We start from the raw sequence: 14,194 nt of genomic DNA on the forward strand, positions 1-14,194 counted from the left end.
GCTTGTCTTTTGCGTGCCATTGTCGACAAACTATAACCTTTTTCTTATAGATGACTTAAAATTAATGGCTCTTAGTCTTCTTTCAGTCATGTGAGTGTGAATCAGGGCACCCACGTCAACAAGAGGAGGCTGTGACGTGACGTCTTATGTTCACTCCTCATATGTCACCTCCGAGTTTTTAAACCTTTATTTGTCATTTAGAAAAGCCCAGGGAGAAATTCAGCCACAAAACAAGAACAGCAGCAGGAAGAGCACAGCAACATGAAAGCTCCCTCGGGAGGGTTTTGTTGGGAGAAGTGATGAACTTACAGGATACATGCAGTTGGAAACTTGGCTTTTGGCAAACATACAAGCCTTTGCCTTTCTGTGCTTGGTAGAGGCCGCTGTTTTTGAACTGGATTCTGGCTGGAGGGAAAAATCTTATGTCAGAATAAGTAAGCCTTTTTTTTTGTGTTGGGGGGGTGGTACCAAGGGTTTTGGAGCATGCAGGGTGGCTGTCTGTAGCGTAAGGAAGCTCCATCCTCATCTGCAGTCATCAGTCTGCCATTGGACACGTTTCTTGAGTGCTCATTTATTGCAGTCATTAGCTAGGAAAGTAACTAGGCAAAATGTAGGTTTTCATTTCTCTCACATTCAAAGCAAAATAATACCTCATGCATGTTACTCTATGTGATTTAATTAGCTCTTATCCTTTATCGGGCACAGCAGATGTTCAGGGGTAACCTAACAGGAAAACACATAACTCACACAAAATATTTTTTTATTATCTCTGGAAGACAAACTGTATTTACAGCAGTGAAGTAACAAAAAGGCATGAAAGCATATGCCAGTTTATTCTGTTTGCTTGGCTTATACCCTATTTAATAGCTTCTGCTGAGTCTTCCATAGTTAAGACTACGTCACCATTTCTGTCATCACGTACTTTTTGGGTTTGTTTTTAGTATACTTGATAAAAGAGTACAATGACCCATTTTCTCCATATTAGAGTGATATTTTCTTCTCTGTGTGGCAATCAAGGATTTTTTTTAAGTTTTGTTGTTTTTTTATAGTTTGATGTACTGGTGGCATTTATATCCAGTTAAATTTGTGCTCTGTTCATTCGGTTTGCATTTCTACAAGTGCAGATGATGAGTATGATTTTGAAGACTTTTGTAATTAGAAACTCCTTTTTGTAAGGATAACTTTTTCAGTTCTTAGAAAACATAATTTAAACAATAGAAGTATGCAAGTTTGACCATGCCAGGACGTTCTATGTTAATAAACTTTTAAAATGTTACTCATTATCTTTATCTTGCCACAAATAAATTAAATGCTTTGCATGTTCCAGGAGTTTATGGAAAACTGTCAAAATGATGAGTTGTTTGATAAAATTTATAAACATTTATTCAAGTAAGTCTCACTGTAACTTTTAGATACTTTCTTGTACTTTTCTTTTATTTAAGGACTTTGACCATATGTCATTTTTAATTCAGTTACAGTTTTAAAATCTCTTAGTGTGGTCTCCAGACCTCATTTACATACATTTTGGTTTCTGATTATTTTGCAGTAAGGGGGCTTGTCAGGAACACCTCTTTAGTATACTTAGGCCAGTCTCAAGTTTTATTATCTCGTGGAGGAGAAGTGGCTATGTAAGAAATAATGTTTGTTCACACTGGTAGATACTCTTAACTTTAAAAATGATTAAGCACAGAAATGAATGACCAATATGCATGAGCATTTGAAAGGCAGCAGTGAAGACAACTAGATGGTGAACAGTAGAGTAACTCCCCTCCGTTCTCCCGCATGGAAGGGTGACATCCACATTGTGATTCTTTGTGTTACTACCAAGCTTCCCAGTTGCTGTGTGTTGATGCACCACGGTAATAAAATACTTCCCCAAACTAAAGGTCTCTTGGCAAGAATTGGCAGGGTTGAAGTTTATTGGTTCCATAGCTCCATTTACAGCAAATGTGTGTGCCCCTCTTTTTGACTGTGTAAGTTATTGGATCGAGAATACTTATGTTTAGTAAGGGTATAGTAACAACAGAAAGGGGTAAACTCAATCTGATGTGCAAACCACCTTCACTGTGTATGCATTGCCTTGCAAACACAGATATTCAGTGTAGACTTCAATATAGCATTTTTCAGAGGTGTTTCCCTCTTTATTTTGAGAAGTCTCATAGATACTAAGAAAGTGCATTAAAATAATGCATAACAACATAAAAATAATAAAAAGGAACATTTCCAGTACCAAAATATACACATTCCTATGCAGCATGTTTATTGCATACTTTCTCGCATGGGAAGGGACCCTTAGGACCACCTAAGCTCAAGACCTAGAACAGTCAATTTCCTGAGCAAAAGAAAATATTTGTGAATTCTAATGATTCAGTGCATCCCCTCAGTTCTGGAAGAGTTCTCTAGCTAATAAATAATGGGTCTTCTAGCCATTTTGACTTGCCAGTAAAACAGACAATCATGAAGAAAGACATGAATGAGATTGCTGTCTTCTTCACTGTTATTATTATTAACTGTAGATATCTTTTTTTTTTTTTTTTTTTCATTTTAGGTGGGTGCTAAGTTGAACTTTTATTATCATCAGCTAATGGCTAACATTATTAACCAAGTATGGCTGACCACTGGGAAAGTGTCACTGGTGAAAGAGCCAAATGACATATGAACTAGATATTTGTGGACATCAAACACTCCATCAAGCTGAATGAAGCCAGGCTGACCAGTAAACAAAATGAATGAATATACCCCCTCAATAAGAAGCGATACTATGTGATGCTTATGCAAAGGAGGTAAGATTTTCAATGACACAATTTTATTTTATGCTAGCAGTTATAACAGAAGTCTCTGTGCATATCCAATAGCAGGACGCAGCTTTCAGTGTGACCCCCTGATTTTGCTAAAAGTTACCACAGCTCTGAATTTTTTATTTTTAATTTTTTTTAATAAGTACCCATTCAAACAGGGCTGCAAAAGGAAATAAAAACCAAACCCTTGAAACTCTACTTAATGCAGCATTATGACCAGAAAGGATTCAGACCTCTGGTAAGACAAACTTTTCAGAAAGGCTAAGAGAGAGGTAAAGAGCTGAGACAAAGCCTGTACCTGTAGCCCTGAATGGGTGACACTAAGGTGGGAGGCTTACAAGGCCATGTTTCCCTTCCCTGCTGGGCTTCACCTTGTGAGAGATTTCAATTAGAGAGCGATTTTTCCCAGAGGTGTGTCACCGTTCTCAACACCAGGGAGAACCAGAGGTTGCTCCTAACCGTGAGCATTTCCCCTTTTCCCCAGTGAGAGGGGGAGATGGGGAACCAGGGCTCCAAGAGATTCAGAGGCAGCACGAGTCCTCAGCAGGCTCTTCTGCTGGGCACCCAACAGCTTGTGAAGTGTAGTGTAGACATGGTATGTCACAGCTTTGGCTGCCATTTCAGCAGGTGTTCCAAGCAATGAAGAAAAGGGCAAATTCCTCCCCCAGATACTGATGCAAGCCCAAAGAAAGGCAATGAGCTCACCCTGTGGAGCACTCACCATATTTTCATCCCACAGATGCTGTTTCAGAGGTAAGTTTTAGGCCGAATCAGTGTGTTGGAGATGCTGTAGCAGATCTGTGTGCATTGCTTTGTAACTGCCCTGCCTTAGGTATGGTTTCATTACATGCTCTTGTTAACTGGATGAGTTATAGCATGAATTGAGTGTGCAGTTCAGTTGCTGTCACCTCTTGTCTTCATTTGATAAAAGAGATGAAACTTCTTGTGTTTGCGGAGTATTTTAGCAAGTTCCCTGCTGTTATTTGGAAGCCTGAATTGTTATTTGATGCCCTCATGATTTGATGTTTCTCACACCAGGTGACATTAATATTTAATTAATTTTAGATCATCACAAAGAGAAGACTCAATGCACACAATGATGTAAGTACTTTCCTGTGGTAGTTGTCACTTCAGAAATTATTAGGGTAGCAATGGCTGTTGCTTTAGGAGGTCTGTGGCTGCACTGGAATTACAAAAGGGAAACATAACCACTGATTACAGATAGAGAAGCAAGAAAAGGCCAGTTTGCCAATAGATTCAGTACATCTTTCCAATGGGGAAAAACAAAACAAAACAAAACAAACAAAAAAAAACGTGGACAAGTGAAAATCTCTTCTGCAGTAGAGTGTAATATGTACCTCCACAGGCTCATCTATGTGTAAATGAAAGAGAATCATGAATCACTTACCAGAATATATATATATATATATATATATATATATATATATTTGGGTTACATGCATTATATTTATGCAGTGATCCCAATTATATTTTTGTAGAATACAAATGCTCTCCTCCCCCCCCCACCCCCTTTTTTTTGTGTGTGTGTTTCCTTTAATGGCAGCTAAATTATCCTATCTGCCTATGCAGCTTCAACCTGTACAGATTAAGGCTGGGGAAAAAAAAATGTAGTCTTCCTTGATAGAGAAAATTTTGCTAGTGATTTCTACAAGTTTACCAATATCACTTTTCTGTAGTCCCTATCATAGGCAATTGTAGCTATTTAAGGACTTTGGCTTCCTACCATAAAGGTAGGTGATGGTAGGTCTTGGAAATGAGGCGTGCATATCTCGCATTTTAGAACAATGATGCAGGCTTCCAGAGGTCTTGGCTTTGGGGCTTAATTCTTAAAATGAACAGGTGAACTTAATTGCCGTGCATCTGACTGGGATGTAAAACGTATTTAAAGCAAAAATAGTCCTGTCCTGCCTGCACCTGATTTGCCACTACTGTAAGCTTTTTTGAAACAGCAGCTCACATCCCCAGCCCAAAGCAAGCGCACAAGAACGTGTATGAATCTGAGAGCATTTTTCAGCTTGTCATCAGCCTGGTTTATTTCTGGGAGCGCTCCTTTCCCCCAGCGAAACATCGCCGTGGAAGGAAGAGGACCGGCGAAGCGGGCTGGTGTGTGACAGCAGCGGGGCCAGCCGTGCCGCACCGTCCCGGCGGTGGGATGCGCACGGAGAAGCTGCGTGCGAAAACGACCCTGAAGCAGCGGAAAGCGGCCGTACGGGTGGGAAATGTCACCGGAGGGACTCTGAAGGCTCCGTGGAGCCGGGGACGGCCGGGCTCGGCGGGCAGGTTCGGCTGGGAGGAGGCGGCGGCGGCGGGGAGGGAGCGGGGCCGGGCGGGGGGAGCCCCTCGAGGGGCAGCCCCGGGGGTGTGCTGCGGAGGGAGAGGGGACAGCACAGGCGGTGAGGAGGGAGAGAAGGAAGGAGGGAAGGAAGGAGGGAGGGAGGGAGGAAGGGAGGGGAGAGGGGAGTTCCGCGGCCGGGCCGGCGGCGCGGAGAGCCGGGGAGCAGAGCCTCGCCGCGGCGCTGCCCGTCCCTCCTCCTCCTCCTCTTCCTCCTCCTCCTCCTCTCCCCTGCCCAAATGGCACCGCCACAAGCCCGCCGGAGGTACCTGGCTTTGCGCTTAGCACCGGACCTGCCGGAGGATCCGAGCTTCCTCCCCTCCTGGCCCCCCGTTACTTTTCCTCCTCCTCCTCCTTCTTCCTCCTCCTCCTCCTCCTCCTCTGCTCGCCCCGACGGCGCGGCCGGCCCGGGCGGTGCTCGGCGGGGCCGGGGAGGGAGTGGCCGGGCATCTGCCGGCAGGGGAGCGGGGTCTGGGGCTGGCAGCCCGTCTGTGCGGGTGTGCGCCGGGGGGGAGGGCGGCGTGGGGGCCGGGGGGTGCCGGAGGAGGGACTATGGGGAGAGGAAGGTATAAGAAGGGATGCGGGCAGGGGAGGGGGGTAATGGAAAGAGGGGGTGCGGGGCCGAGGGGCAGGCGCTGACAGCTGCTTTCCCCGCACCCGCAGTCCCCTCCCCCGGTGCCGCCGCGGGGTGGGACTCCCCGGCGGGCCGGCATCTCCCTTCCTACCCCCCGACGCCCCCGCCCGCGACCCCCTTTCGCCCCCTTTTCCCGGTCGGTGCTGGGGTGGCCGCTCCGGAGGCGGCCGGGCTCCGCCACCCGACGGCGCGTCCCGGAGGCGGCGGCACCCCAGCCCAGGACCATGATGCCCAGGCTCGGCGGGGACCGGGTGGCGACGGCACCGAGCCTCGTCCCGGCCGCCGCCGCCGTCCTCCTGGGGGCCCTCTGCCTCCCCGGGGCGCCGGCCTCCTCCCTGCTCACAGGTAAGGGGGCACGGGGGGCGCGGAGCCTACCTGCTTCGGCCACACGCCTTCGGGTCCCCGCGGGGACCGGGGTGACCGGGGGGCTGCGTGTGTCACCGCGTGGTTCGGGGCAGGTGAATGAATGGAGGAGCTGTGCTCCCCCTCCCTCTCTCCCACTTTGTATCCCCCTCTCCACCCCCGGGTTATATTTTATTGATATCTGGAGCATGCAGGGAAAAGCTAATTCAATTCCCAGCGCGAGCTCTTAGATTTCGAGAAGCGATTCCAACATGACACAATACCGGCTAATCAGCTCTAGGGCCATAAAGGGATTTCTAATTTGATTCCATTTGACAGTCAGCCTGCTAATTTTGACTCACTTGCCAATTGGCTGTCACGCATTAGGAGGATGCTTGGTTTAGTGCTTGCACTGAGCTCCTGATCCAAGTCCTTGGAGTGTAATGGACAGCCTTCTACTGATTTCAATGAGCTCTGGATCTATCGTTATAGAAGTAGCCTGCTTTGCATGAAGTACTCGTTATTCTCCACACGTCATCTGAGAAGAGAAAAAGCGTCCTTCTTTGCTATAACTGGGACACAAAGAGAGTCTAGGTTTGTGCGCCAGTAAAAGGCCAGTCATTTCCCGGTTCCCTTTGGAATCTTAGAAAAATGCTTAGCATCCTTGATTACTTCAAGTGGGCAAATTGAGGCAGAATTTAAAGTTGAAGGCCAGGAATGGAGCACGGGTTAAATGAGAACGACAAGGACAGCATCCAAAACCAGATGGGGGAATTGAGATACGTCAATATTTTTTAATTTTTATTTCTCTTTCAGGATCCGTTGCAAAATGTGAAAATGAAGGGGAAATTCTACAGATACCATTTATCACAGACAACCCTTGTATAATGTGTGTTTGCCTGGTAAGTTTGGATTTCAGATAATAAGAACATTCAGGCCTGTACAAAAAGTAACTGCACAAAGAGGGGAATATTTTACATAATCAAATCTAGGGTACCTTTGTGGCCTTTATGTAACAAGAGGTTATCTCATCACTGAGCTAATGGAAAGTAATCCAATCCATGATCTGGCAATCATTTCTTCGATGTTAAAACTCTCAGGCACAAAGTTATATGTGACTTTAATATGACATTGTGAAGTTGCGTATATTGTGTGAATTCAGAGTGAGAACTGTTCTCACAAAGTCAGAGGCAGTCGCAGAAACCTTCGGCTGTAGCTCAGAAAAGAGGGTGAAAGGTAGGGTTAGGAAATGCTGCTGCCTGCAGCTGCCACGTGCTCAGTTTTGCACACCAACAGCTGAGGAGCTGGCACAGGAGCACAAGGTGAAGGATACAACATGGCTATATGTGCTGTAATGCAAAGACAGTGAAAGAACAGGTGATGCTTTTATCAAAAAAGCATCCCAGGATTTTTTATTCCCAGGATGGCACTGGCTATTGTGCTGGGAATGCAGTGGTTAATAATGCCGCACACGTTTTGGGGAGAAACATTCCCTTTCCTTTTAACTTTGCATCACAGTTAGGCATTTTGGGAGCAATTCAGCTGGACAAGTCAACACTTAGGAGTTATTGAAAAATAGTTATTCTAAATAAAACTTTGCACAATATAGTTAAGAGAAAGCCATAAGCGTTCACTTGCTGTTGGATGCAAAGAGAAGTATAGACCAGCAAGCACTACATTTTACATTTGGGAAGTTACAGAGTAACTCAATGTACAGAATCTTTCCTACTTTAGGACTGAAACATTGAGAACCCCCCACTTCTATTATTGCTATAAATAAAATTATTATTAGCCAACATAATTATAAGCCTGTAAAAGACTTAAAGAATTGTTTCAGACTGCATTTTAGAAAGCAATTTTGGCAATTGTAATCTTAAGCCTGCTGAGTTTGATGCATGTCACTGCACTGACTTCTGTAGATTTTAAGTGAGGCCCAATGATAACTTTTTAGCTAACAGTGATAAAGAATAAATTATTGATTCTTCTGAGTAGAGCCGGGTGGGGAAAGGAGGAGCGTGGGATGTGGTGAGTAGAGAAATCAAAGGGAAAACAAAAAAAGACATGAAGCTGTGTTTTATCATGGATCACCTTCCCAAATATGTCTGCCACCACTCTTGCTAATGGAAGCTGGTGTTAACCAGTGAGGAAGCAATTTATCTGTGAAGGAGCAGAAGTTCAGTCTTGGGCATCAGGGCAATAAAGCATCAGGGTAAAATTCTTATATTTATAGATCTCTCTAGACCTTGGCTTATTAAATCAATGAGCACCCTTTTAGTGCACGAATATGAAGAAGTGCAAAAAACATTGGATGTAAGAACTCTAAATCTTTGTGGTTTGTAGGCTATGCTTTAGGGAAATGGCAAGTGAGGGTATTGGTTCCCTTTAACACAAGAAAGATACCACATTCTCTTAGGAATACAGATGCATAATGAGTTACTGCAGTTACCTGCATTGGATACACTCTATTTTATTTCTGCCAAAGGATAAATGTGATCTCTCTTTCTTGAGTTAGAAGCAGGGAGACCTGGCAGAGGAGAAGGAAACTGGTGTGGAGATACTGACTTTAACACTGTGCAGCATCCGAAGCAATTGTTTATTGGACAGCCGATTGCTGAAACCTTTGTTCAGGCCTGCCACAAGGGAAAAGATCAATTTTACAGGACTGGGGAGAGCAGAAAGAAAAGAATTAATGTGGTGATTTGTGAGCAGGAGGGAAAAGAGAACCAGGTTTCCTTCCACCCTACTAGAAATATTGATTGTTTAACAGTGATTCAGTGAGGAACTTTCTCTGGAAGACTGATCATCCTCTACAAGGGCAAACCTGATGGATATCCATATTGTAAGAAGCAAGCAACTAAAAAGAGAACTTAATCAGTTGTTCTGGGAAGAAAGCAATCGCTGCCCAAGAAGGGACAGAAAATTCTACAAAGGGCACTTGTCTTAAACACAACAATAAAGAAAATAACTGAAAAACTGGATTGGATAATGACAGGTCTCCTCTTGCGGTGATACCTTTCCATAACTGCAAGCTGTCATAAAGAACTACACTAGTTATGGAAATCTGAATGGCTCTGAGAAGAAAAGGGGTATCTAAATAATGTCCTTCCAGGTCTTTGCCATCTCAGAAATGAGAGAAGACTGAACTGAAATGCTGGAAACTAATCATCAAGGGTTTTGCAGAACTGACTCTGCAGGTTGTGGTCTGTAGAGCACAGGGATGCATCCTAGCAAGGGAGAAAGAGTGAAGCAGCATGAGCAAAGCAGTCTCCAGCTCAGTTTCTCTTGACAGGCTAAATTAGTTGGGAGGGCAAAGGAAGGTGTAAGACTCTGAGAGCAAATGTGGTAAAAACTGTAAACTCTTAGTTTATGAGTAAGTTGCCATAACTCAACAAAGTCTGTAAAGTGCAGTTACAACTGTAATTCCTTATATACCACTGAGAAGCCTTGGTAGAAAGACCGAAATGAAAAGTTGTCTATTCTCATTGATTAGCGGAGACCAAGTGGACTGATTTTCATGGTAGGAACATGAACAAGAACATAACAGGTAGAACAGACGCTGGCTTCTGAGGGTGCTGCTTTACGAAAGCTTGTAGGTCCTGTTTGAGAGTTATTGGTAGCAAAAACCCCTGAACCTTGAATACAAAAGGGACACTGCTGGGGATCTTCTACAGGCAGCCAGGTCTAGTTACCAAATGAGATAAGTTCACTCATGAGCATCTGCTGTAACGTGTGGAAAGAGAAGTTGTGGTGATATGGGATTTCGGAGTGGAGAATGTGCTGGAGATTTTGTGTGCAGCACATAGTAAATAATTCACTTCTAAAGTATAGGTAATGCTTTTCTAATAAAAAGGCACTGCAACCACCATGCAATAACACTGTTTTGGACATCCTCACTTCTCAAACTGAAACATGGATTGCGCAGAACAACACTGGTGCTTGCCCTTAATATAAGGAAAGAGAGGTAAGACTAAGAGCGTGCGTGTATACACACTATAGCTCTGTATGTGAGAAAAATCAGCAGAACAAGCCACTACAGTTAATACTAGACTTTTCATTTTGTGATGCTTTCAAGTGATGATAAGATCAGAAGTATGTTTTGGTTATGACTTTGCAATTTTGCACAGAATTAATTGGATGAAAATCTGTAGTTAGTGATACAGAAGAAATAAGACTAATATCCTGTGATCCCTCGGTCAAACTGTTACAAAGCTGCAGGACATATAAATATTTTCTTGTAGGAAAGATGAGAACTAATAAAATCATTGCAAGCTTTTACCTCTTAGTTAAGGCTGATAAAGTTCTTTCAGCTTTTGCCTATTGAGTGTGATTACTTGTTATGGTAAGTTTTGACAAGATCAAAATCTGGAGATCCTTATGTTATAAATTATATGTCTTTGCTTTTATGGTCATAATGCCCATAAAAATGGTCATTTTAAACATCCATAAAGCAATAGTTTCAATATGAGCTTTTACAATTACACTTTACTGCTGTTATATTACTGTCCAACTAATCATCTCTAAGCACTTAATAAACATGGATGAATTTGGTCTCTAAAGAAATGATCATTAATTACAGCTGTCTGCAAGAATTGGCTTTTTTCTCTCTCTCTCTGTGTGTGTGTGTGTGTAGAAAAACATCAAACTCAGAGACTGTGGTTTATCCAGAAGGAATTTGTTATGGGACTGTGATGAAAGCTCAGGTCTCCTAACTCCTGCTCTAATGGCTTGGCTACAAAACCATCCCCTTTCACTTCATGCACTTGCACTTTATGAGTGGATGTGGGTGGTATAATCACAGTATTAATACATTAATTTTCTTTTCGTCTGTCTGACAATGGGCAGGCTGTGCATTTTTTGGCATCTGCTCTCCTGAACTTATTCTAAGACGTGGATGAGCAAAGGCAAATTAAAGCTGACTTTTTGATCCAGAGGTTTTGAGAACTGTGATTTATGTCTTTACTAGAGCTAGTGTGCCATTGGTCTTGTGCCCACTTCCACTTTGAATGTCTGTGGTTCTGCATCTCTGAGGAGATACGTTATCTCTGGAAAGCTATCACATCACCTGGCTTTCCATAGGGTTTGAGATACTGGAATAGCACAAAGCAGGCTGAAGGCAACTGGAAGTACCTGCTTTCTTGTGTGTTCACATTATACATTCTTATACACAGAAGCTGGAGAAAGTGCTGGCATCCTTGATACTTAGAACTAATGGTTATAATGGACACATGGAAGTTTTGTTGGAAAATTGTTGTTTTGAAGTTAGGCCATATAAAGAATTCAGGCAGTCCTGCTTGTGAAGTGCCACGGTAGTATACCATGTAGTATACCATGGTCGACTGGCCCATTGCAACCACATTCATAGCTCAGGACTTCTCAGATGCAGGGATGGAAAAGATTCCTGTAAGCTGCAGCAAGCTCTGTATCAAGGGAAGGTGGACAATGGAAAGGAAATGCTGGATGTAACAAGCAGTGACAAGGACTATGCAAACCAACTCTCTGAAGAAAAAAAATATTTTTGCCAAAGAGAAAAAAAGACGGGAACTATTATTTCATATAATTATGTGGTCCTTGACAGTAGGAAAAATGAATGTTAGAGAACATGTGATTGTGACGTTATTTTTTGCTTAGTGGTCAGTAGTTAGAAAATCTCATGTTCTGCTGGTTTTAGAAAATCAAAGTAGTGAAACTGGGTTATGAAGTTGAATGAAAAGGTCTAGGTTTTAACGAATCTGTCTGAATTGGCATGAGGATTATAGGTAAAAACATATAATCTTGATAGTATTCAAAATAGAATTATATTGATTGAGTTTGAGTAATAGATTCTTTTATTCCAGTCATTAAATGCTTTAAGACTGCAAGGGATTATAACTAGGCTACCTAATGCAAAAATTCTCCTCTAAAATATTCTCACACATCTGTGGAAAAATGTGTTTATATCAATCCATAGGAGCATTTTATACACCTTCCACAGTCTGGGGAAACCAAACTCTTCGTGTCTGGCAGATGCAGATCTTTATATTTCTGATGTGAAAGTATTATGCTGAGAGTAACAGAGGCCTGAGTGAATTTGTGCTAATAGAAAATGAACTTCATAAATGTGAAAATTTACCACATTTTGGTAAGTTTTGGACTTTTTGTAGTGCAGATAAATACTGAGGATTTTGAAATGTCAAGGGGAAAATGCTATTAATGGAGAATCAGGGGAACATTTGATTACATTTCTTTTATATCTGTGTGAGCATATAAAATAGGCATGGAATATTTTAAGTTCAACTTTGGTACAGCACAGTAAATGACCAAATGCAGTAGAGTTTTTGTTGGTACAGCTTTTTGGCTGGAAGGTATCTAAAACTCAAAATAGAAGTAGTCTCACACCTGATATTATAGCATTTTCTTTCAAGAAATATATACTTCAACATACGTGTGGAAAAGACATAAAAATGCTACAGTCCGTTGGAAATAGGTGAAATGAGAACCTGTATATAATTACAGGATGAAAATGTAAAAACCCCACAGAACTGACTTAGCCTGAATTAAGCTTCTGAGTGCGGGGTGTTTTGAAGGTGAGATGAGCTCAGCAGTGACAATGATGATAGGTGGTAGTGGTGAGGAGAGCTGTGCCATTTTGTGCTCATGTATCATCATCTGCATGAACCCTGAACATTTTGCCAGAAGCAAGCAGCGATCCGAGAATAACCTGTTCACTGGCCAGTGGTGGATGTAGTTTTAAAATGAATGGATCAAAAATGCCAGCTGAAAGTGATAGGTGAGAAGCCAGGAACTGCAAGGAAATTGATAAGTGCAACTTAGGTAATGGTGTCCTGCACATTGCAAGAGCTTATCTCAGTTTGGCAGAAAATCATTCTTATTTTGTCAGGAGAATGAACGGTTTTATCTTCAGTGTGTTCTGCGGAGAGAAAGTCTTTTTTCTTTTTTTCCTAAATACTTTAGAACAAAGTGAGTTGTGTAAAGAAACAGCTGATAAAAGCCAGTGGTGATCGTGACAAACCACATCTAAAAGAGTGCCATTCCCCACCACTTTTCCCTTCCCCCTTTCCCTCATGCCTGCACCTCAAACTTGCCAACTGCACCTGAGGAGTGGTAATCATATGTCTCAACCTTTTATCACAAAAATCCAGAACAGAAGGAAATAAATGTGAGCCAGAAAGTGTAACCAAGTGTTGGAAACTTGAGAAAAGTTTGGAGACAGGAGCTCAGGAAGCAAGAAATCAAGAGTTTTGCTTGGCATAAGTTTTATTCAGCTAGAAACATCATTCTGTAGTTTAAATTTCCGCTTTTAAATCCAAATGTGCAATGTAGAATTTGACCTTTGGTCACAAAAAAAATTATGTTAAATTTGTCATTATAAGATGTAGTGTTCTACCTAGCTTGAACCAACTGGGTAGTGAAACCAAGTGCAACAAACCGAAAAATAGAAGAAAGAACCTCTGTCCCGGTCCTCCTTGTACCCCGTAAAAGACCCAACTCCTCATTACAGGCTAAAGCAAAAAAGCTACTAGATTTGCTAGGATTCTTTACCTATAACATAGCTGATTTCTGTGGCACAATACACAAGCTGAAAATGCATAACTAGCCTGAGAGCAAGTGTTTGACACATGTTCAGTGAGGATGGCAGTGTTTTCGTACATCAGGATTCAATTGTTGTTGCGTCAAGGTATAATGCAGCCCAGATGACTTTTAGTGGAGTAGTGCATATTAAAAAAAAAAAAATCATCAAACAATTCTTTCATACCTATTTTATTTAATATAATTTCAATAGTTTACATACATCAACTACAGAATCTACCAAGACTGCATCTTCTTTCAATTTAAATATTCTTGGTCTTTATTACTGCATAATATAATCAGCTTTCTCTTCACCCACAAAAGTAACAAACAAAGAGACAAAAAAGCATAAGATACAGTAGTGTACTGGTAGTTTTCAACCCCATACTACTGCAAAAGAGAGCATTGTTTTGATTGGTGTTTAAAGGGTTCCTGGAACACCAAACATGCCCCAGCATGATGAAAGCTTTATTAGTTTTTATCCAATTTAAAAAAAAAAAA

At 42.2% G+C, this 14,194-nt stretch overlaps 1 protein-coding gene across 8 annotated transcripts in view; it reads left to right on the plus strand.

Moving 5' to 3' along the window:
- The first annotated feature begins 208 nt into the window (after positions 1-208).
- BMPER (BMP binding endothelial regulator) overlaps positions 209-14,194 on the plus strand; it is a 155,088-nt gene continuing 141,102 nt past the window's right edge. Inside the window, exons 1-6 of one of the 8 annotated variants that reach the window (XM_040548855.1) lie at positions 209-434; positions 2,549-2,783; positions 3,423-3,551; positions 3,864-3,899; positions 4,880-5,031; positions 6,944-7,029. In XM_040548855.1, coding sequence (XP_040404789.1) covers positions 3,538-3,551; positions 3,864-3,899; positions 4,880-5,031; positions 6,944-7,029 — 288 coding nt within the window. In that variant the 5' untranslated portion in view covers positions 209-434; positions 2,549-2,783; positions 3,423-3,537. Of the gene's footprint in view, positions 435-2,521; positions 2,784-3,422; positions 3,552-3,863; positions 3,900-4,674; positions 5,100-5,706; positions 6,131-6,943; positions 7,030-14,194 lie in introns of those variants that run through there. The other 7 variants (XM_040548847.1, XM_040548848.1, XM_040548852.1 and 4 more) reach the window with 7 other exon arrangements.

This window comes from Cygnus olor, chromosome 2 (assembly GCF_009769625.2).
Source record: "Cygnus olor isolate bCygOlo1 chromosome 2, bCygOlo1.pri.v2, whole genome shotgun sequence".
NCBI classification, from domain to species: Eukaryota; Metazoa; Chordata; class Aves; order Anseriformes; family Anatidae; genus Cygnus; species Cygnus olor.